The following is a 25,783-nucleotide window of genomic DNA, read 5'->3' as shown; positions in this document are numbered from 1 at the left end:
GAAAAATAAAACTGCATTGTATTGAAATTGAATTGAATAAAACTCACAGTAAGTATATATGTTTTTCAAGCAATGAAAACGCCCGCGATTGAATAAGTGCAAAATATAACTCAGGTAAAGCAATAACATCTCCATGGAGACAAGCAGGTGGGGCGGTGTACCCTCTACCAAAAATGTACATAAATTACAACTTTAAAAGCCAAGCTGGTTCCTTACAAGAAAAGTTACGCAGTGCATCTTTAAAGGGCCTATACCTGGAATTACTGTATGTTTTGTTTTATACACACGTTTAACACTCAAACGCTGCACACTTAGGCTGAGTTCTTCTCTCAAACAGAAAACACTCTGTTCCACCATGTGATGTCATCATGTGGTAATACAGGAAGTGCTCCACTGTGTTTCTAAACTCCACACACCTTCACTAGAATCAATCGGATCACCCCTGGAATTGCCAATCTCAACTGTACTAAAAAGTAAAAGGTAGTCGTTAACTTGAAAACTGAAACAAAACCCGACTTCAGGCATTTTTTTTAGATAAGGTCACGTTATAACATGACTTAAATCCTCCAAGAGTCCATTTTGTGTACTATAGATGATCTGCTCTATCGCTTTTCATGACACTCCACGTTATTATTGCACATATGCTTTAATTGCAGCACTTTTTAAGCATTTGTTAACCCACTTTACCGCACTAATCCAACTGTAGTTACCACGCTATATTTACCGTTGTCTTCACTGGATACTGTTTAATCTCCCATGATATTGTTTACATTTGAAATTGGTTCATGTAAAGACTGTTGACTTTGCCTGGTGGGTCTTCATAGTCCTAATTATTCCTCCACCGTTTCCTTGCACCGCTCTCTCTTAATCCTTTATCACAACGCTGCCTGCTTGGATTATCTTCCACCAAAGCGAAATCCTCTCTTTTATTTTCTCATGGTCAGCCCGACTCCTGAAATAAGCCCATTATAGCACAAAAATGTCATTTCTTCTTGCTTCCTGGATTACTAAAGAATGGGAGGATGTTGCTATTATTACCTCATACCCTTTCTGTTTGACTCGACCGGTGTAGGTCAGAAAGCATTTGATGAGCACAGACCTTTGCAGCTGTTTGAACTCCTAATTGGATTGTGTGGTAAACAGACCTAGGACTGGTAAATATGTCACGAAATGGCATTATTCTCTCGTGTGTTAGCTGTATCTGTCTAAAAATGTGTGCTTTTCTGTAGTGATCATAGACTGTACACAGAAGCGGACGAAGGGAGTGTGACGTCACCCATTGCTCTCAGCTTCCTCATCGATTTTAGCAGTTTTATGGGCGAATTTGGAGCCGAGAGTCCCATATTTGGACTTCCAAGTATCATAGCAACCAAACAGCCAATCTGGAGCGAGGCTGTTGAAGGCAACGCCGCTCAAACATGTTGCTAACGCTAACGGGAGCGACCTCAGGCGAAAAAAGATGCCGGATTTGTTTGGTATTAACATTCACAACTTGTTTTATTGACACAAAAGTGAAATAAAACCACCATGATCATGTAGAGTGGGTTAATACGAACATTTTAAGACCAAAATAATGAGACTGACAGTAGCAGTTACTTTATATTTTTCAATAAAAACGAATTGGAAGCAAAGTTGGTGGAGCTGGAAGCGCGCCCATGCTCACTTTCTATTTGGAACACGGCGGTGGTGTATACAGTCTATGGTAGCAATGAAACATGCTGTAATTATACTAAAATAAACTCAATACTAAGTCATATAACTTGTATGGCTGTAAAAAAAACATTACTAGACAATAGAATGTAACGTCCAAACCAAGAAAATCTATCCCAATAAGTTCCTAGCTCTCTCTAACCCTTTGGCACAGGATAAATACTCACATGTTTGATCCCGTAGTGTTGCTATCACAGTATTCTCCATGGAGGAAAATGGAAATTACCACATGGTCTTATTACTGATTCTTATTTGGGTAAAGACCAGTCAGGAAAGGTTCAGTTTTGTCCTTTATTTGCTTTTTGAGTGTCAGTATCTAGTTTTTATCCCAGTTTTTGTGTCAATTATTACTCATGTTATGTTTTTTTACAGTCCTACAAGCTAAGAATCAATAAATGGTTTGATAATCTGGCATTTCCAAGTAGTTTTCTTGCAGATGAATCAAACCAATTGGACAGTTGCAATTACCCTAAATTTCCAGTCACTTAGAAGAATCGATTTATCCTCTGTTCAGACCAGAATGTCTCAATGTTTTGTTTTTTTATGCATTTTTTCTTGTGTCAGATTTTGCACGTTTCCAAGCTTGGGTTAATCCAAACTATTACTGAATCTCTCCTCGCTCGCTGCTCGTTGATGTAGACGAAATATGTGGTTGCCGTGGCGATGAGTCACACCTGAATTCCTTACTCCGGTCTCCCCTCAGAGGACTTTGAATGTGATGGTTGTAGAAGGTTCTGTCTGCGTTCTCTGGCCGCGCTTGTCTTCTTGTGGTGATTCAGCGCTGGTTTTAGTCTGAGCTGCGTCCTGAATCTCTCCCGTCTGTGTCTGAGAGCTGATACGGGCAGAGAGACACGAGGCAGAGGGATGGGACGGGCGTTTACAGTGAGTAACAGGTGGTAACATTTACATTTATTTCATATTTATGCGCTGCCATGCATAATGTAGAGCACCAAATGTTCTGTTTTTGATTTGGTTAAGGCCGTCTTCTGTTATCAAGAGCAAAAGTACAAAGACAGTAGTGTAAACAAGGCTACACTTTTGATCCCAAACATTTCCTCAAGCTCACAGATTCTCAAACTTTACTTAAATACATTTTCCAGTAGATACTTTTTACTTTTAGTTCACTACATTTGAGAGCAGTATCTGTACTTTCTACTCCACTACATTTTTAAATTCGACTGAAAAGTAAAAAGTACTTGAGGGGTTATTTTTTATGGTAACATTCTGACTAAAGTTTTCAAGAAAAGAACAAATACCCAAAATTCAGAAGAAAAATTAAGAAATGGATCCGTATTGTTACTGTTGAACTAAAGATGTGTCATTTTTTATCATATTTTTGTGTTCACACCAAGCGCCACCTATGAATTTAGCTTTCTGACATCTACTAAATCTAAATCTGTACTTTATCAGGCCTAAATTAGGGCTAAAAATGCTTAAAATCAGACAAAACCAGTATAAAATGACACTAAAACCATGGATCAGACCGTTTTAAATGATGATTAACCCAAAGGAGGACAAAATCATTCATAAAATAATCTCTAAACAAATATTCAGGGGTGGTACATGTGCCACAGTTTGAGAAACACTGCTTTAGCTCTTTAAGGTGTCTTGCCACTACGTCTGATTTGGAGGAGCAGTGGATCTACTCTGAGCTACTTTATAATATTTTATTGGAGTATACTTTGTACGGCTGTAACATTACATTGATATACATATACAGTGACAGTAGCTCAGTTGGTAGAGGGTTTTCTCCACTGATCCAAAGTTTGCTGGTTCAAATCCTGCTTTCGACGGGACGTGAAGAATCAGATCTACTAACCCACAGATGAATGCTGCCGTTGTGTCCTTGGGCAAGACACTTCACCCGCCTCTCTCCTAGTGTCTGCGTGCACTGGTGTATGAATGTGTGTGTAATTGGGTGAGTTTCCTTGACGTAAAGAGCTTTGAGAACCTTGAAGCTAGAAAAGCGCTATATAAATATGTGACCAATTGCCATATATTGACATAAAAATTCTTAAAACAACATTTCATTGTGACTGACATCTCTACTACTACTAAACTACTACAACACTACTTTAATACCACCTCATGCCTTATACTAAGACGCCACACCTTGCACCAATCAACCTTCTCCAAAACTTCTACCCGTAAGCTTCTGCAGCCTAATTTGATTATGAATAGAAATTTCCCGTCTGAATTTTCCGTCTGGCTTCTTCACTTTTAGCGCCCTCACCTTCGTCATTATAGGTCTTATTCAAAAGCCCTCGCTAATTCCCTCTCCTCAAATCCAAGCCTCGCGCTCGTCACCGTGAAAAGCAGCAGGTTTCGGGGCACACAATGGCCGTGAGTCAAGTGCCCTCCGCCGGCTGTTGCTAGGCAGTTCCACATGCTGTTTCTCATCAAGGCTTTTCAATAGACCTGCAAAGTGGGCACCGGTGTTGGAGCATATTTGGTATCTAGCTGGACTTGTTGTTGTTGTTTGTGCGATTTGATGTTTGGAATCTCGAGGGTCGGCTAGAGAATGAGCCAGCTGCACGGGGCGATTTGGATTGGGATACACGCTGGGATCTGGAGTGGCGGAACGGGCCGAGTCGATGTGGCGGTTGGAGATGGCGCGGTGGACCTTATCGTTTCATACTGTGCGATGCTTTGAAGATATGCAATTTAAACTGAGGCTGTAACAATAACAAGCATGGAAGAAAAAGTAAAGTAAAGTGGTCTGGTGTTATGCCTGTTATGCCGGATGCCCTGCCTCTCTCTATTTTGAGCCGGGAACAATAAATGGATGTTTGTAGCATGTTAAAGCTGAAATTTAAACATAATTAATTAAGAAGGACACGTCATCTGTGAGAATCCCTAAAGCAGTGGTTAAACGAAGTAAAAGTATAAGTAAAGTATCAGTTTTAGGTACATTTTAAGGTGCATACTTTCTACTTTTACTTTTGAGAGAAGGTATCTGTACTTGCTACTCCACAGTTTTCTTTTTAACAGGGCTGAAAAGTACAAATATTCTTATTACTGTCTGAAATCTGCTGAAAAGGTTGAAGGATTTATTTTTAACACATTCATAATTTTAGCAAACAAAAATATACAAATTAAAACAGCTAGAAAACATGGTTGATTCAGTTGTTTCTGTTCAAACTTCAACGTGAATCTTTATCCAGATCACTACATATGAAGCTTCGTTAGAGTATCGAGACATACTTTTACTTTTTACTCCTTTAGTACATTTTTAAACAGGTACTTTAATACTTTTATTTGTGTATTTTTTTGCTCCGGTATCTCTACTTTTTCTTAAGTGACACAATTGCGTACTTCTTCCATCACTGGTTTACTGCTTCCTTCTTCACTCACATTATTACTTATTGACTTGGTGATTTGTTTATTGGGTCGGGACACGTTTAAGCGACACTCCAGTGACAGTTTCATTGATTTTTTTAGGTCAAGGTGGACAAACCATCTCTTCAAAGCCTCTAAGACACTAAGCAGGGTCCGGACTGGTTGTGCTTGGACGGGAAATTGTTGGGAAAATTGGTTGGCGCAATGGGGCAGCAGTGTTTCTTGTGAAAACTGTTGTTGTGTCCTTAGGCAAGACATTTCACCCAGCATATAAATGTGTTGGCGATGGTCAAAGGAGAAAAACTTCAATCATTATCATAAGCTGCTCAGAAGTAGTCCATAACCTTGAAGAACGCTTTACTCTTTTCTCCAGATGTTTGTGATAATAAGAGCGTACTTCACTTTATTCTATGTAGTTTTTGAAATTACACATTTAAAAGTACCATCCATAAGTTAGTTTTTTGTGTTTTTTACCAGTAGATGGCAGATGTGAAACCTGTTCCCCGTCCGTCCCCTCACCTGGCCGTTGTTCAGACTCACCTGTGCTCTCTGGTCTTCATCTGTCAGACCAAAGCTGGCATCAGACTGCAGTAACACAGATAGCATCTAGTGGTGATATGTGAGAATGCAACTTAGCCTGATCGGCCAGTCTAATTAAAGTGACCTGTATGTCCAACATTATTTCAGTTTTCAATTAAAGAAAAAGGCCCGAGCTTCTTATATCAAAGCAGCACTTATCTGATGTTTACAGTGGATCCAGGTGAGAGGGACACATCACTCTGAGCACTATAAGGTTACACCATCTGAAATATTCATGACGCATTCCTGCAGATAGAGGGCGATAAGAAGTGTCCTACCTGCGTCCGCACTATAGGGGAGTGCCACCCGCTTTGTATGTAAGCGATACACGATAGATCGAATGTTCGTGTGTAAGGCTCTTATGTGTATTCATGCACTGACAAATTGCAAAAATGGTAAAAGGAAAACACACAAGTAAATAAGTCGGAGTAACTATATCAAATGGGTTAATGAAAACATGCTGAAAAAATTTATTATTACCTCAAAACTATATTTATTCCTTTGGTTTTTAGGGAATCTGCCATGGGACTGAAAGCTAATTATGGCATATTTACAGAAATGTTCATTGTATGCACTGCCCTTGAAATAAATAAATAAATAAATAATGGTACATACAAAAAGAATAATGATCGTACAACTTCCAGATCTGTCAGTGCAAAAGCTGTATTTTTAATTGTATGAAGTAGTAGAGGAACAACTAAACTCTTTGTGATTTATACACTCATTTATATGTACAGTGCAACAGTTGGCCCCTGTGTGTCTCCATACGGTGGTTGATAGTTGGTGTGGCTGGTGAGATCAGGGATCACGCATGAAACGTGACCTGTGTCTATGAGGTCTGAGCCGTTCTGAACTGAGCCAGGACACTGGAGAGAGGCAGCGCGTCAGAGCCCGAGACACCTGAACCTCCGCTCTATGTACTCCAATACAACGCATTGTAAACACCGGCTCAGCACTGCATGGACTACAACAAGGAATACCACAGGGACATATCACTGGACACAGATCTGCTTTGGAGTATTGTGGATTTAGAAGATCGACTTGGGTGGAATTTGGATTTTAACCCACTGCAATGATTCTGGAGAGGTTTCGTTGAAGTCTTGCAGTCTGGATAAGCAGTAGCATGAACGGGAAGACCGCAAATTAGCATTGTGTTATAGCGTTCCCGAATCCTTTTGACGTCACATGACTCGCTCGATCGACCCCAACCAGGAAGTAGGACACGAGTGGGATTTTAGGATGTGACATTTCAATTTGCAACACCTTTAAACCAGTGTTACATTTTGAGCACCAATGAATCAAATCAAGTAAGTTACAGAGTGGAGACTTTTACAGAAAAGTGTTGAATACTTTGCGTAGCCAGTACGATGACTACATCGTCATCCGGTCTGGAAGTTCCCATGAGCCCGTACTGCAACCGCCGGCACTCCTGGGTTTGGTATGTCATCAAAATACAGGAATATCAATAAGATTATGTTTTATGTTTAAAGGATATGAATAACTAACGATTGATCAACAGAAAAATTAATGAAGACTGAATGAGTACTGTCCTCTTCATGGCCAATATACATTTGAATCCATTGGCTGGAATGTTCCACACAGGGGCATTAAACTTATCTGTCTCCACGCAGCTCACATTAAGAAGACGTTTTTCAGTGTCATTTTTAGCAATGTAAACATCAGTAATTGAATTAACTGTTTAATGCGATACCGCGGAACATTCAAGGCAATACAGTACCACCTTCATACAATTGAAGTTTATGCAGAAAAGTTACACAGTGCACTTTTAAGATCTTAATTGTTAAATACCAACGCGATGGTGGCCAGTGACAGTCGCCTAGTAACCACACTGTACGCACACATGGACAAAGGTTGCACAATAATTAGCAGTTGTCCTTTATTTTGGAAAAAAAAGTGCCAATTTCAACCGAACTATGGATGAAATTGTGTGTCTCAGTTTTCCAATTTAATCAGTTTGTTTTTGATGGTCTTTTTCCAACTTTTCTACACAAACTCCAACTGTAGCGGCATAAAACTGCTTAATATTTACAACAGGTATTATCCCATCAAGTTCTACATTAAAAATCACACAAATTGACATGCATTTACACAATAGTCTCTTATTCAAACTCCATTCACTTTGCTTTGTTGTGGTTCTGTGCAGTAAACAACACAAACTGCACAGACAGAGAAACAGATCGGAGTGTGTGAAAACTGCACTCCCCCCAGCGTCTCCCGTCATGTCAGCGCGCTAAGTGTCGTGGGTTTAATTAATTCAGCTTCTGTTGTTGAGATGCATGAGAAGAACAGGGAGAAGGAGCTGCAGTTTTCTACATATAGACTCAACCTAAATCCTGGTGAAAATAGGCGCATGTGTCTCAGGTGTTCCATGTGGAATGTGAGACAGGTTTCATTAACTCACAAATGTTTCCTTTGAGTTTTACAGCTCGGGTGGATTTGTTGTTTTTTGACATGGATAAGGCTCGTCAGGAGGACAGTTAAATCTATTCATACTTAGACTCACAGATTGTATAAAGAAATAGTGAGAGAGTGAGTGAGTGTTGCTAACGCTAGAGGGAGCGACTCTGGGAAAGAAGGCGTCGGATTTATCTGTTATTAATATTCATGTCTTGATTTACGGACACAATAGCGAAATAAAAATAGCAGGGTCATGTAGAGCGGGTTAATACAAACATTTTAAGACCAAAATGACAAGTCTGACAGCAGCAGTTACAGAGAGAAAGTGAATTGGAGCCAGAGTTGATGGAGCTGGAAGTTTGCCCATGATCACTTCCTATTTAGAACGCGGCGGCTAGCAGGTTAGCTATGTCCATTTATACATACAGTCTATGCTTAGACTACAAAAGCATTAATCTAATATTTTAATGTATTAAAGCACATGTGTCAAACTCAAGGCCCGTGGGCCAAATGCGGCCCGCCACATCATTTTATGTGGCCCGCGACAAAGTAAATTAAAATGTATGACTGTTTTAAAATGTCAGTTTATCAAATATTTAAAGATTCTATAACTTTTGGGGGATCAACTATACTTGTTTCTACGGATGTTACTGCTCTGCCTAGAATGTTCCACTATATGACATTAAACTTGTCTTTTTTCATGGAGACAAACAGGTTATGCCCCATCTGTAGAGAAGCTATCCACTCCACTCAAATTTTCTGCTTTCTACTTTTTTTTTTTTTTTTGTAATAAAATACACTTGCAAATGAATAAATGTAATATAAATGCTTTTAATGCTATTCCGTGGAACATCCAGGACAAAGAAAGTACATCTTCAGGGAGACAAGCAGGTGATGGACCCTGACAAGTAAAATTACATATTTAACAATTGTTTTATGCCATTCTTTTGTTAAAAAATAACCCACATTTCAGTTTGTCCGTGCTCTCATACATCAGTTACAGCTCTATATTATTGAATCTATTACTCTACTAGTTGTAATGTGATTTTCTAGAAACATGTTAACAACAGTCCAAATTTAATCTATCATTTTTTTCAGACCAAGGTTTAGTTTGTTTCCTCATAGTGCTCACGTAATGTTGCAGTGGAGGCAGGACGACAGCGCCACCTGCAGTCTGACTTCTTCTTTAAACTGGACTTTAAACTGGGACGAGGGGGCTTTTTTACTCTCACACACCTGGCATATTGTCCTGAAGAAGTCGGACTGCAGATGGCGCTGTCGTTCTGCCTCCACCTGTAGGAAGACGGCGCCAAAACCTGCTTAAATCAGCTGAACGAACGTGTCACAGCAACATCACGTGACCATTTTGAGTCAGAGCGCTAGTGAGCAGACGAACCTGTCAGGTATGAAAACAAACGAAACCTTAATCTGAAGAAAGAATCTATTAAAATATCATGTTAGCAATGTTATAATGTCAATTGCGACTCCAAAAATGCCTACTGCAGTTGTGTCATAAGGCAAAACACTTCTCCAACCTCATCAACGCAAATATTGTTGTGTGAATTAAACTGGAAATTCGCCAGTTTTCAAGAATACCACACGCAGGGCCTAGTTTCTTGCAGCTGGTTTGAGATTGAACCCTCCTAACCTTCGATAATCTGTTCCATCTTGTCAGTGCTAGTTACCCTTCACACATCACTACCATCTATAGCGCCTTCTTCAGAGCGTGACAATGTACAGAGCCTACGCCACAGCTGTCTTTGTACCGCGAACGTAGTAGCTCTAAATATTTAAGCACAAGTGATCCGACTTCCTTTGTGCGGGGATTTGGACATGACAGAAACAGACGACATATGACGCACGGGACTTAGTGGGACAAGGCGGGTCTAAAGTGAAAAGTTCCTCTTGAAATTGCTTGAGCTGTGCACACGGTGGAGTGATGTCAAGGTGGTACGTGGGAGATTGGAGGCGAAAGGAAACTGTTTGAATTACAATATAATGATTACAATACCACAGTGATAGTGCAGTGTGGCCCAAAAGTCACTGACACTTTTAAATCTTCAGTAGCTCCTGTAATTCTTAAGTTATACTCACCAAATTTTAGCAGTAGGTAAACTGAACCTTCTGAGATTTTTGGTAATACATACGGTTATAATTGTTCACTTACACTTTAACATATCACTACTTAAACTAGGGGAAGTTAAAATGACCTAATCTCACTTCTCTAATCTAACTTGTTTATTTTCTGAGGTTTATTCACAAACACCTTTTCTTTAAGATCACCCCACAGGAAGAAATTGGGACTAGTCAGGTCTGTGGAGATCACATACTGCCCCCTGTCTTTGAAAACCACTTATTATTTCTCAAAGTACCACTGTACAATGAGGGTTCGTTCCTCGGTGCTGTATTTGTTCATATTAATGTCGGAAGGGTCGCTCTACATGCTCTGAAAAAATAAAAGAAAAATATTTAGAAACAAAAGAGTTATGATTTTTTTTCAACTGTCAGTGACTTTTGGGCCACTCTGTACTTTCTTTATATTTCCATGTGGAGTTAAATGTATTTTATCCGACTGAGGGATTTTCCTGGTAGGTTCCATAGTGGTCCATGTGCGTATACTGGTCTGTTTGGTCTTTAACTTTTTCTGATACAGCTCAAAATCATTCTAAATCTATTGAGGAAAGGTTCATGTCTGTCCTGTGAATGTGACGTTTTAGTATCGACACCTGCTCAAAAGTTTTAGTATTGATTAGTATCTGTTTTGCGATACTTTTGACAAACGTAGGTGGTACTTAGTCGACTGGAGGCAGAAGGGAAGTGTTTGAATTACTCTGAGATGATAAAAATCCAAATTAAACCAAACTTACTGGTCTGGTTTTGGTAAGAATTGATGTTATTCAATTAGGCAGTGTATGTGCTGTTTTGACACAATATACACATTTATTACAATCAAATGTTCTTCATATACAAATAATATCTGGTATCGGAAGGAATATAAGTTGAAACTCCTGTTAAAGGTCCTATGTTATGCAATATTTTACGTTTTTAGCCATGTTAGAATGTTGTTACCTCCTCAAAAACAGACCTGGAGTTGTCTTTTGTTTCATTTACATGTTTAAGTAACACTTTATTATTAGTCTGTCTACATTTTCAAACCTCAAAATGCTCAGTTTTGCTCTGCTTTGTCCTTGTGATGTCATAAAGTGGTAATTTTCAAGGTAACAGCTGTTTTTTTTTAACCTTTTGTTGACCAGACATCGACAATTCCAGGGCTGAAATTATCCAAATGATTCTAGTGAAGGTGAATGAAGTTTAGAAACACAGTGGAGCACTTCCTGTATTACCACATGACATCACAAGGTGGAACAGAGTGTTTTCTGTTTGAGAGAAGAACTCAGCCTAAATATGCAGGGTTTGTGACGTGTGAATGGAACAAAACACAACTCCAGATATGTTTTTGATGAGAAAATAACATTATAACATACAGTAACCCTAATCCAAGGTGTGTCCACTAAATAGCAATTAGTGGACACACCTTGGATTAACATGTCCCTTTGGTCACATTTTTTGCAGTCTTTTCTAGGCGTACCATCATTTTTCCATTTTTCATGAGTTTATTTTTTTTTATATATATAATTCTGTTGAAGCATGATTGAAAAGCAATGTCTGACTTTCATTGATTAAATTTCATAGAATTTTTATTTATTATTACTTTTGTCAGGTTCAAGTTATTTCAGTGGTCATTGTGAGTTTTTCTTTCATTAACCGACGGGTACCGACAATTTTGTCCATGTGTGTAGATCAGAAAATACCCCACTATGAGCCCTTTTAAGAATTTGGTCCCATATCATGCCCTGACGAAGACTCGAACTGGTTGTCTTCCTATTCAGGCATCACTGGAGAGGTTTAGTTCTTTAAAAAAGTCTTAGATCAGTGTTACGATTGTCAATATTCCCTCTGATTCTGTCCTTAGTCCAGTGGAATAGGTTGAGGCGCTGCACGTTCTTAAGAAAATAGGACTGGGTTGCGTTTTGTTGCTTTTATTCTAGTTGCACAATACGAAATATCAGCGCGATGGTTTTGAAAGAACTGTAAGGACCTAAAAAAAGAGAATCTTGCTAATGTTCTGTAGCTGCTTTTTGAACCAGATCACCTCATATAGACATGCTGTGTTTGTCACGCTCCCTAGTCGGGCCTATGGTTGTCCGGCTGGAGGTTTCTGACGTCCTGCATGTTTTTGGCTCAGGAAAACGAGGGCTGTTACCAAGGGATTAGTCTGATCACCATAGGCCCACAGTATTGGCCTATCGCACAGACGGGGAGTTGGACAGATGCAGGGAGAGGCTATGGAGGTGCTCAGACGGGAAGGACGGACTGGCCCGGAGTTTCAATAATGCAGCCTGTATCTGAAGATCCAAGGTGGCAGCCGCTTGATAAGAGTCTATTCTGTCGCCACTGACGTATCTGATTTTGCGTTTTCGAAAATCACGTTTTCTACACCTCACTTTGCTGTAAAAAGAAAAAAAAAACACTTGGAGATTTGTTCTGCTTCCACATAAAGGTCATAGTTTGGCTAGTTTTTTTCACATACTGGATTTTCTTCATGGTTTTAATCTATGACACACGTGGATTATTATGTTATAGTTTGCACTTTTGAAATCACAGTATTCATCTAATTAAATTGCATTAGAAAATTATGGTCTGAGTTGTCGGCGCCTCCTATGGACAGCTGTAGATCACACTAGCGAGTAACAGATTTTTTTTCATTTATACCAAAAAATGACTACGCAACGCTGCTGAATCCCATGCATATCATTAAAATAAACGAAAATAAAATTGAAGAATGAAGTAAGTAAGAGCAAACGGGTTGAAAATGAATGAAATAAGTGATTAAACATTGCTCAAACATGCACAAATCACTCCAAAAACAGCTTCAAGAGGGTAAATTAGAAGAGGAAACAATAACATGGTTCAAAGCTCTGAAAAGTCGATTTTGCATAAACGGTTTGCTTAAATCTGGTCAGAAATATCCATGTTTAAATGAAAAAAAAATGGTTAACATCTCTACCAAACATGAGACTTAAGCTTCAAGTCATTTAGGGCTGTGCAGTTATTACAATTTTGGACAAAAAACCTTCAGCAACGCTACTTAATAATGTTTGTTTTACAGTCAAATCATTGGTTTGTCATTTTAACTTCAAATATGAGTCAGATTTGTGGAAATGCAAGCCCGTTTACAATAGGAATGCGTGTTTTTCCTGCATTTTGAGTGGAATAAACGCAACCAATATGAAAAAACATGCCTTTATTTTAGTCTATTTCTTTGCTAAAAAGCTACATACTGTTGCTTTAGCGTAGCAATCACAAAAGTATGATCGTGACCCAGCAGTTTTTCACATTGTTCCATGGTACTTTTTTGTTTTTTATGTCTGCTCTAATAGATATATTTTGGACTCTTTCAACAAACAATGGCGGATTTTGTCAGTGACGTTACAGTTTTGACATCCAATCCTTTTATTGTCAATCCTGCGCCTTCAAAACCGCCATTTCTGTCGCTTTCAATTCCGTTTTGATTTTTCCTTCACCGTGTGTAGATCCAGAGGACACGGCGAACCAAAGGAGGTGTCAAGAGCAGAGAGAATGAATGTTACGCGGGATGACGCTTATCAAAAAGTCAGCCCCGTCACCGCCAAGTATGTGTGCAGGCGCTAATCTCCCCCGACCAGGTTTCCGTGGCAACTCCATACAAGTCGCACATATGCTCAAGGAGTGAGAATGAAACGGGTATGACGAGATATAGTGACAATAGGATCTGTGTTAGCAGCGCAGCAATAGGCTTAAGATAATGTTGATATCAAAGGCATTTTTTTGAGCGTAGAGTTAGCGTGCTTAACCCCGAGTCTGCGGAGGCTGGCGCTTTACAAGAAATGTAATTAAAATGACTTGAACTCTGGCAGGGATGAGATTGGTTGACCTCAATACTGCAGTAGCCTACTCCTGCTGAATTATATATTTAAAAGTGCACCATTTACTTTTTTTGATTGAGAGTCCGCTATCCGCTATCCGCTATCCGCTTGCCTCCATGTTATTGCTTATTAAACGTATCTAACTCGCATTTAACCGGTTACACCTGTTTTATCGCTGAGAAAATGTGTCAAACAGGGCTGCCTCTCCACAGATCTGACTCGCAACTTCGCACAATGACCTGCTCGTCTTCACGGGGAAAGATAACGACAAGGAATTAAATCGACAAGAATGAAAAATGTGTTTTTAAAGTCGTTTCATCCGACAATAATCGCATTTTTGACGTTGCAGTAATGGCACCACTTTTTGAAGCTGTTGTAAAAAAGAAAAAAAGAAAAAAAAAAGACAAAAGACGATGAGCTTTGTGTCAGTTTTTGTTTCATGTGGACAGGACGTGTAATTACAGAGATATTAGCCATAAACATAGACGGTTACGCAGCAAATTCCACCATTGAACTCTGACTTTCACACAAACGCAGCCTATTGTCTCGTCGTCTTTAGTCCCATCGTTTTTGTCTTGTTTTTTTTTTTTTTCTCTGTCCTTTCCTGTTTCCTGTCACTCGCTTTTCCGTTTTAAATAGCTCAGAGGGATTACGGCTGGTTTGAAGTTTTGATCCTGATTTAAAACGATGTGTGTTTCTTTTAGAGTCGTAATGTCAAAGGTGACGCGGGCTTGTCACTGTCTGTCAAACGCATCAAAAGATTCTGCTGGAACGAAAGCAAACGTTGTGGGATTCTTTGCTTTTTATAGCGCATCTCATCTGCAGTTATCGTAAGTCGTATTGATCGGAGCCGATGGCGAGAGTCGGACTCGGTATAGTTGAAGCTGAATGGCGGGTTTATTGTCGGTTTGGTGAAGTAGTTTGCAGTCACTTTTGGCAAGGTTATAGCGTCAGGGTTTTGTGTGGCGCGACTTTCCTTTCGGCGTAGCGTCATGTTTTGTCATATTTGTTCTTTTTAATTGCTGAGAATGAAACGGGGGCGGCTGAAAAATACATATATTATTCTACATCTCGAGTGTTTGTCCTCTGATCTGAAGGTTGGCGGTTCGAATCCCGCTCTCGACGTAAACATACATGATCGGTTGAGGGGTCAGATCCGCTATCCAGCAGGTTGGCGGTGCGATTCCAGGTCCCACACATGAGTATTGTCGTTGTGTACTTGGGCAAGACGCTTTACCCCCTTCATGTGTGAACGGGTGAGTGGTTTCTTGATGTAAAACGCTTAGAGTGACGAAGTTGTAACAGCGCTACGTAAAAATGGGACGATTTACAATGTGATTAAAACTGGAAAGTGCTTTTAAAAATGGAGTACAGGAAAACTAGCTGGCCCTTGGTTACACATAATGAGGAAATAAACCAACAAATAAACGAGACAAAGCGCATGGAGTCAGTCCCACTTATGAAAATCTTTGACTTTCCATGCACCATCAGATCTAAACCAGGTGTAAAACAAGATTATATAGCTCTAAAGTGGGTCTAAATCAAAGAAGGAGACACAAACACAACACTGCGGTACACAGTTTGAGAAATACTGCTATAGGCTGACTCAAATATAAACATTTTGCCTGTAAAATTGTAATTTAAAGGTGTCAATAATGCATACTATGTACAATAATGGTGGGTTAATACATCAAAATATGGCTCCGGTCCGAGAATACTGTACAAAATATACATGAAAATAGATATAATTATTTGACCTTAAATGCATGTTTTAGTTCTAAGACACTACTTTTCTTAGAACTGCGCTTACCACCTTTCCACTGTGATTTTGCTGATTTTCTAAGTGCTCATAAATGATGTATGCTGTAATAGTGTTATAGGCCTATGCTTTTAAGGGAGACCACTTGTATACTGAAAATGCTTGCGTACGCTGATCTTAATCGTCAGTTTAAATCCATTTACTTATGAAAAATGTATGTCTCGGTGCCAGAGCTCTTAAAATTATATGTACTAATTGTAGTAATGGCTGCTACACATCATCATATTGTAATAATCATCTTTTAATGGGCTCTTAGTTCTATTTTATTGTGGTTTTCTGTAGTAGTTTTATAAATCCCTTATTCACAGCTCATGTGGTGTCATTGCTGTGATGTGCAGGCCTGTCACACACTGCCATCTAGTGGAGATATTAGGATCCACAGAGGGCTTTAGTCTCACAGGCACTACTGCCCTCTGGTGGTGACTGGGAGGTATTACAACAATTCAAGATTCACAATGCTACAATGCAAAAATCTTAAATTATACCATCTTAATATTAAAATTAAAGTTAAATTGAGTTAAGAATTTATAGATTTTGGCAGTATTGATTTAGATATTTTTGCGCTTCCAGAAATGTTTAAATTTATAAGAAAAAGATTATTATTGTATTATTATTATTTTTAATTTATTTATTTATTTAATTTTTTTTTCAAATTTAGTACTTAAAAAAAAAAAAATCATAAGTATTACTTTTGCCAGAAGGTAAAACTAATTAAATCATTGTTAAATAATAATCACCAAAATAATCACCACCAAATAATCATACAAATGTGCAGTTATAGCGGAAGGATAACATGTTAAAGCTTTGTTTCCTTTGTTAGCTCATGGGCAAATAAAGCTATGAGCAATTCAACTTGTATTTCATCCTCAAACATGTATTATAATTATAAATATTCAAGAAAAGTATTTTAAGAGTATAGATTCAAGAAAACTGGAGGACAATTGGATGTCTGCTCAGTTGGGGAAGTGGTTAGACACTGCCCTCTAGTGGACATTCAAAGCATCTGCATCATCACATTGTCAAAAACCCACCTCCTCTTCCTGGCATTTAACACTAGCTAAACAGGATATCTTTGTGTTTCATTGTCCTTTTCATATGTATCGTGTTATCTGTAGAATACATTTGTTTTTGTTGACTTTTATTGAAGCACTTTGGTTTAGCTGAATTGTTTTTAAAGGTGCTATATAAATAAACTTGAACTGAATAGAGTTGAATAAACTATCAAACAATGGTAGTGGTTGGGGCAGTATTCAGTAACATTATACTATGATAGAATAATTACACGTTTCATTGTTTGTAATTAAAAGGAAGCCAGATTAATTAGTGGTTGTGGGTGTGATCTCTACACAAACTCGCTTGAGCAGAGAAAGTGTTGTGTTTATGAGCGTTTGTGTACTACTAATAACAAATACATTTAACATATTGCAGTTTTAGATACTTAAAGGCACTAAAGAAAGATCATATCATTTCAAAATAGACAAGCAGGTTATGTTACAGGTTAGGTCTGTGGACAGGATATCCTGCTCATAGTAGAAGTACATGTTGTTCAGTGTATTTTTTAGCAATAATAACACCTAGAATATATGCAGTTACATGCGTTTAATGCCATGCTGCAGAACAACATCTCCATGGAGACAAACAGCTAACACCTGTAAAGAGTTTCACCTTTGATTTCACTATTTAACGTATGACCAAATGAAAACTAAACTTGAAATAAAATATAATAAAACGTGTTGACGATAATGACGATTCACATTCGATCAACCCACTGCAAACTTTAAATGTGACGTGTGTCTTGTATTTTTGGCTCAGTTTGGAGGTCATCTTCACTAAAGCCTTTGTCAAACACGGTCCAGCCCTGTGGCCACTTCTCTCGTTTCTCCTCACTGTGTCCGTCCAAAGCAGCGGTGCATTGTGGGACGTTTTAGTAACACAGTCTACTTCTAGCGGCAGTGCTCCAGAGACGGCCTGTCTGGTCTTGATCGTAGTACCTCAGGGTGTCACTCAAACGAGGCTTACAGTAAGTGCACAAATTAGCTGTTCAATAGTTCACCGCGCGCTTTAGGCAGTGTGTCTGATGTGCTTAAGTGCCGTCGCAGGATTAATCGAAATCAAATCGAAATGTTTGAATGTTTCAATTAGTAAAACACACAAAGGCTGCAATTTTTCAAGTCAGACTATTGAAGAACTGTGTATTTTGGATCCCAGCCCAATGATTGTTTCCTCCACAAACAACAAAATATCCAGTCTTATTCTGCATAAAAACTGCAGTTCAGATCTGTACAAACATGCTCTTTCTAGCTGTTCTTTTGCACAAGTTTTAAATGTGAACTTTGAACAAAATCATACTATTAAAACATAAATCTGAATGCTTGCCAGAAATGTTGCAACTAGGTATTTTCCATAGCAATCGCTTAAAGTCATAATACATAACTGCTTTGCTAAAGGCATATAATTACTTTAATCGCAAAAATGCACTACTTTATGTCGGCTGGCTTGATGTGGCTGATTCAGGTGCAGATTTGGAAAAGCTGTTGCCTCAAAACTGGATGGGACATATTGTATTTTCCAGAGTATAAGTCAAAAAATTGATAATAATGAAGAAAAATGGTTGTCAAGTTTTCATTGTGATCATAATGAAGTTGTGATGTTATGTACTTAGATATGTCTTATATCTGAGCATAAGCCAAATTATGAAATATGGTACTTTCAGGTCCTTTGGCAAGACACTTCAGTAACATACCTCACCTAATCACTACTAACCTTCTAATCCACATATGTCAAACTCAAGGCCCGGGGGCCAAATGTGGCCCTCGACAGGGTAAACTGAAAGGTATGATGGTCTTAAAATGTAATTTTATCAGGAGATCAGCAGTTACACAGCCACATTTTTACATCTAGGCAAATGCATATGTAATATTTGTAACTTGAACAAGTAATAAATACAGAAACAGTTAATTAACAAGTTAAAAAAGTAGTTAGATTTATTTTACATCCGGCCCTTTGAAGGCAGCTATTTTGCTAATGTGGCCCCCGGTGAAAATATGTTTGACACCCCTGTTCTAATCAGTGGACAAAAGCTTTATACAAACTGAATATAAAGTGTGAGTGATTGATGTGTGTATTTGAGAGTCTACGGTGCAGATTATCACAGATTCGTTGGTACATAGTCTAAATACTGCGCCGCGTTTAGGTCTTTTGAATGAAAAACTCTATATGAGCCATTGTGGAAAACGATTCTGATGCGCAAATGAACAGATGTATTGCTGCCTTTTTGTATGTATTTATTTGCCGTCCACATAGTGCCATCTGTCACTCGCCTGCTGCTTGTACAAATCCAGGTTTGAACAAGAGGAATGAGTTACAAGCACATTCATAATTAGCTGCTATATTACCACTATTCAATGTTGTGGGATTAAGATTAATAATACTAATATAGGCTCATTTTGTGACAGGAAGATAATGGATGCTGTTAGTAAGATCAAACTCAAAATATAGCTTAAAATATAACATAAACAACCCATTAAAATTAAAATATATGAATATAAAGAGTGTTCAGTTGTTTTTATATGTAGATTATTTCAGTTTGTGGTGTTATTTTAGTGTTTTTTATGCATCATCATTAGCAATAGTGTTAAAATTGACACAAATGCCTTTCACGTAAAAAAACAACAACAAAAACAAACAAAAACATGACTTACTCTGGATCACAATTTTGGATTTCGATACAGATCTCAATACCACAATGATAATTAAAACACGCTTTCTGTTTAAAACCTATTGTAATTTTCAACACAAGGGCTTATACTAGTTCTGATATACATCCAGAGCATTTAAAATAATCAGATCAGGTTCAGTTTTGTTCTATATATGACATTTCTTTTGTATTTATGCTATATTTACTCAAATTTTTGTGTCATTTTTGTGTGTGTTGAATACTGGTTTTAGTATTGGTGTTTTGTCATACTTCCAGATGCAGGAAATGATCCGGTTTTCCTATTAATCACGTTGTACTTTGCCGTTAAATATCTAAAACGGGGGTGTCCAAACTTTTTTCACCAAGGTCCACATACTGAAACATATTTGAGGCAGTAAAATGTTGGATTTAACATAGGTTTGACGGAGCTATCGTACCTTTAACAAGACTTGGAAGATTATTTTTAGGTCTCTGTCACAGTGCGATGTGATCTTATTCAGGTTATAGAGGTAGAATATCTGCAGTTTGTAGTGAAAAAAATACTTCCTGATCAAATGGGCCAGTTTAGGAGGAGGCATGAGGGCCAACAAAAATGATCTGAGGGCCGCATTTGGCCCCTGGGCCGTAGTTTGGACAGGTCTAATCTAAAAGGTAAGGTCACAAATGTTGAACCTGACCCCAGAAATCACTGCACAACCACATAAATCAGAATTTTTATTAATTTTAGCTGCCCCCATCTGCATTAAATATAATATTGCGATGTCTCCTGAAACACAGCATTTGATGAATATCTGGGTACTGTTTTAATAACCTACATAACTACATTCTCATCGTCGCTTATGTTAGTCCAGCGTTCACAGTCTGAACACATGGGCACTGGTGTCATCCTGCTCGCTGGCCCCCTGTGAGAGCGCCAGATGCCACCTTCTATCCACACAACACAGTTAAGGTAGAACTGCCAACCACATCTCCCATTACCGCCTTAAATAAACTAGTGCTGTCGCGATACTAAAAATTCAAAACTAAGGAATAGACTTGATGCTCAATATTGATTCTGACACCGTGGGGATACAAAATGGTAGTACTTTCGTTTATATTCTCATGTGGCCTTATATCTGTGTAATACCTCTGTGATCCAGGTAGTTTCCATAGTGGTCCATGTGTGTACACGAGTCTGTGTGTCTTATACTTGTTCTGGTACAGCCCAAGATCATTCTAAAGTTATTCAGGAAAGGTTCACTTCTGTCCAAACTTGATTTTTATACCATAACTTATGCTTTTTAATGTTGTGCTATATGTCTCCATGTACTCATTTACTCTCTCCATAGTTACTTCAGTATAATGTCATTTTCAGACCAGAATAGAATTGTTTTATTTATTTTGACCATAGTTGACAAAAACTCAATACCCAGACACTAATCGATACCAAAACTACCATTATTAATACTATTTGAGCAGATTTTGATACTGACTAAATGGCACATACAACAAAGTTAGTAGTAGTAGTTCGCAGTAGTGCAAGAAGTATTCAGTTTTGGTTTGTAAAAGTACAGATACTGAAGCAAAAAAAACAAACCCAAAAAAACAAAAAAACTCAAGTAAAAGTACCACATGAAAAAACTTACTCTACTTATGTAAAATGATTAAAGAACTTGTTTAAAAATGTACTTAAAGAGTACAAAGTAAAAGTATGATGATTTTGATTATCTAATGAAGCTTCAGATATACTGATTAAATTGATCATTTTTTTGGGGGGGTTTCTAGCTATTTTTATTTGTATATTTTTGTTTGCTCAAATTATGAAAATGTTAAAAAATAAACCCTCAGCCTTTTCAGCAGACACCAAACAGGAATAAAAAATACTTTTACTTTTACAATCCAGTTCAAAAATACAGTGGAGTAAAAAGTACAGATACTGCTCTCAAATGTAGTGAAGTAAAAGTAAAAGGTATCCACTTAAAAATCTACTTGAGTACAGTACTTTTTGTTACGAAGCTACTGTTAGTGAGTAGAATGGTCTGGATCTCTATCAGAACTAGTTTAAGTCACGATAATATAAAAAAAACAACAACAAACAAACAAAAAAACAACCTATATATTATTGTGTGTTGAACCTGACTGGCTATTGAAAATAAATAAATAAATAAATAAATAAATTCAATTCATCTTTATTTCGGACTCGTGGTCCATTTAAAAAAAAACAAAAAACAGACAGACAGTAACAATACAAAACAATAAACATCTATGTTTTAAAAAGACAACCATACCAATATCTCCACATTCTGGATTGGTAGCGAATTGCACTGCATCTTATGCTTGTGAGTGACAGTATAATTTCATTTTCTGACTTATTCAGTCTGCAGATAAACCTGCACATTAAAGTTCTCAGTACAGCTTGCAACGTATTCACTTGTGCAGTGACAAACATTTCAGTCACACTGGTCCATCTAAATACAAATAAATAAATCAATCAATCAATCAATAAAATATATATAATTGCTTTATCAGAACTATTGTGTCTTTTCTTATCCAAAATCAGATCAAAACAACACTATTGATTATACTTTGTAAAGGCTCCAGTGTATCAATACTGAGTCAGATCAGTATCTTGTTGTGATGTACTCATTAGTATCTATAATAGTACCATTTAAAATAAGCCTTATCCTGTGTTGCATTTGATCAATAACAATAACACCCAGTCTAGTATGAACCAGTCCGTCTGAAGTGAAACATACAAACCCGACTCCAGTCCGTGCAGCCCTGTCCACGTTTTATCTGTCACTCTTTACTCCTCGCTCCACCGTGACTGCACTACACACACTCTCTCTCTTTCACTCACATGTGGGCTAACACTGGCCGACCATAGAGAGGAAGTATATCCAGTACACAGGCTCGCACACACACACAGACAGTGCACCGGGCCAGTCCGAATCATGACATGAGCGCGTTGTGGATGTCTCTTCTTGTTGAGTGATTGCGTTTTTTTCGGATTTGCATTTTGTTTACATGCTGGCAATGGAGGCCGGCTGATTTTCTAAGCAACTTTTTCCAACTTTTTCTTGCACGCTATTGGTGAATGAATGGGGCTTTTTGCTTAACTTTGCGTTCTAGCTTAAACTGCATGGCCCGTGTGTTCGTTTCACTCTTGGGTGTGTTGGTTTAACTGTGTTTAATTGCGGAATTGATGATATGTTGTGGTTACTACGTTTGGATAAGGGTGTGTTTGATTTGAGCGACTTTTTTGCCAAGTTCATGACAGAGATATGCCATCGTGAATAATCATCTCGACCCGTATTTTCAGTTTTGTTTTGGGTATGTTTGATTTATTGCCTGTGCTATGTCAACTTATACTACTGTCAGCATAAGGGTGCGTTTGATAGTTATTTGTTTATGATTACAAACAGTGACCGCTTCAGCTTTTCTATAGGTGAAATTGCATGGTCCATATTAGATTTTTGTCTGCTGTTTTTGGGTTTGTTTGTTTTGTCTCGCGGCTCTGATGGTATGTTGATGCTTCTACTGTTTGCATAAGGCTGCGTTTGATAATAGCAATTGCACAATACATTGAAATTGAATCAAAATTGTTATTTGAGTAGACGAGATTACGATCCTGGAGTTTTTAGACCTCTGCAAATATATTCTGACATGCATGGGATTCTATTAGTTTATCAGTTCATGATTTAGTTCAACTTTTTAAGCCTAAATCGCAAATTTAACCACATATTCAAGACTTTAAAACATTGTGCAGCCCTAGTTTGTAGCATCAACTTTGTGGGCTAACAAAATTTGCATGACCCACAGTTTCTTAACTTCTCATAGGTATGTTTGTTTTATTGTCTAGTCCAGCTGATCAGACGTGGAAACAGTCTACTTAAGGGTGCGTTTGATTGCGGGCTATGCGTGAATGCTTTGACTTTTTCGGCTAAATTTGCATGACCAATAGTTAACATTCCTCCTCCTCCTTTGGGGCGTGTTTGTTTTGTTATCTTGTGTCTGTGCTGGGTGCATGAGGGTGCGTTTGACTGTGTGCGCGCGTCTTCCGGGGCCATGTACCGGCGTTCACCTTGCGCCCGGGGAAGAGTGCACTTTGACTTTAGCGAGGAAGTCATCAGGAAACTCCACGCCGCCAACCACGGTCATGTTAACAGGTCAGCACGCTGCTCTCTCTGCCCTCCCTGATTATGTATAAACTATGTATACTGCTGTTGTACAATGAGACATCACATAGGCTCATATCCAGTTTCACTTTTAATCATGTCTTGGTGGTATTCACATATAAAATCACTGTATGGTAAATTGTATTGCCAGGCATCTAAATGTATTTGAGTAATATAAACTCAGCAATACTTGAATACCTTTCTGTATTTAGTGATACTCTAATGTACTTAAAACATCAACAATATGTAACTTTCTGGAAGTGGCGTGTCATGCATGATTCTGTGGAATTTGAAAGTTAAAACCATATCATACAGTCTCCATGGTGATAGATGTTTTATGCCATACGGTGGATTATAGCAAAAGTAACAACCGTCCTCTAGACCAGGTTGTCCAAACTATGGCCCGGGGACCAAATGCAGCCCTCAGACAAGTTTTTATTGGCCCTCAGACCTTCAGTTGAATTAGTCCAATTGATCATAATCAGTATTTTGGTGCCAAATTTGAATAATCCTGCCAATATAACATAAATAACATCACATTTCATTGTCATACAGACGTAATATTAATATTTCAAGCCTTCCGTGTCAAATATTTTTCAAGATATGGCCCTCGGTGAAAAAAGTTTGGGCACCCCTGCTCTAGACCAACTAAGAGCCAGGTTTGTGGAGATGCAAGCAGGCTCACAGTAAAAGGACTAGGCCTGTCACCATAACACATTTTGAAGCACGATAATAAAATAACAAAAATCTCCCCGTTATTGTAAAGCGCCTATCATATATTGCATGGTAAGTCCGTACAGTATTTATTGTGACAGGACACATTTTCCAGTGCAATAAACACAACCAAAATGAAAAGCAAAACGAAAACTTACATACTGTGGCTTTAAATAACTTGATTACACTAATGCCAAAACACAATCAGATGTAATTCCCAGTCAACAGTTACTCAGTGCTCGTTTAGTATTATACCACTTCCCTTGGTTTATTCTTAGCTTTGACAGTAATCTTGAGTCATCATAACTTGGTTTTATCGTGGTCAGAATCTTTTTGTGTGTGATGGGCTTTCAGGCTTCACCAGTGACGCTGTTTGTGAGTGCCAATTTATGTGTTTTTAATGTTTTCAGGGTTGGCTTGGGTAGTTTCAGTTATTTGCTATTCAAAATGCAGCGTGTGATGGCACTTTGCATTTTGTCTGGCTGCACAGAGCGATGGATAGATGATGGTGATGTATAAACAAAAGTAATAATCCGTGTTATGCATTGACTGTATAAAGAAGTGGACTGAGGGAGCGTGACGTCCTCCATTGCGGTCGGCTCCGGTCAAATAAAGCTCATCGGGGCTAGCGGCTATAGGGGGAAATTTGGGGTCAATACGAACATTTTGAGACTAAAACGACGAGTCTGACGTCAGCAGAGGCAGAGACGGTTTTCTAATGTGAAGTTAATTGGAGCCAGAGTCAATGGAGCCGGGAGCGCGCCCATAATCACGTCCGATTTGGAACGTGGCGGCTACAACTCTGGCTATGTCCATTTATATAAACTGGCTATGATGTTATGTCAGATGCTTTTCCACTGTAACACAATCCTCTCCAGGTTTTAAAACAGGCACTTTTTTGACTCTACTTCAGGGAATTGAACCTCTAACCATATACGGTCATTAATCCATTCGATCATTTCTTTGTTTTTGTGCGGTTTGCGTTTCCAATGGATCCTTAATGAGCACCAGGTTTTGTCAGTATTAATATATGAACAATCTCATTCAAACACGTAATGAAGGTGCGATCATACGTAGATACGATCGTGGTGACTTTGCAGAGCGTCACAGGAGACGGCCTGTGGTTTCCATAGTTAATCTGACCTAGTTTCCAGCAGATTTAACACATTTTGGCTCGTTCTGGACCAGCAGCTGCTTAGTGCTGTTAAAAGGCTGAAACCAGAGGGACTCTATCAATATGTGGTTAGTTACAATCAAAACAACATGCTAAATGCATCAGTATTGGTTGAATATGTATATTTTAAACACTTTAAAATAAAAAACAATGATATTTTTTTCCTCATTTAGATCAACTTTGATATTTGATTCAATTTTAGTTAAATAA

The 25,783-nt window shown here is 38.3% G+C and overlaps 1 protein-coding gene across 2 annotated transcripts in view; it reads left to right on the top strand.

Annotated features, from left to right (window-relative positions):
• pde4ba (phosphodiesterase 4B, cAMP-specific a) overlaps positions 1-25,783 on the top strand; it is a 224,040-nt gene that overhangs the window by 66,295 nt on the left and 131,962 nt on the right. Inside the window, exon 1 of one of the 2 annotated variants that reach the window (XM_033965773.2) lies at positions 23,004-23,676. The exons of the other annotated variant lie outside the window; for it this stretch is intronic. Within the exon in view, the coding sequence (XP_033821664.1) occupies positions 23,576-23,676 (101 nt within the window). The 5' untranslated portion in view covers positions 23,004-23,575. Of the gene's footprint in view, positions 1-23,003; positions 23,677-25,783 lie in introns of those variants that run through there. 2 annotated transcript variants of the gene reach the window in all.

This window comes from Periophthalmus magnuspinnatus, chromosome 4 (genome assembly GCF_009829125.3).
Source record: "Periophthalmus magnuspinnatus isolate fPerMag1 chromosome 4, fPerMag1.2.pri, whole genome shotgun sequence".
Taxonomy (NCBI): Eukaryota; Metazoa; Chordata; class Actinopteri; order Gobiiformes; family Gobiidae; genus Periophthalmus; species Periophthalmus magnuspinnatus.
This window is presented reverse-complemented; position numbering and strand designations above follow the sequence as displayed.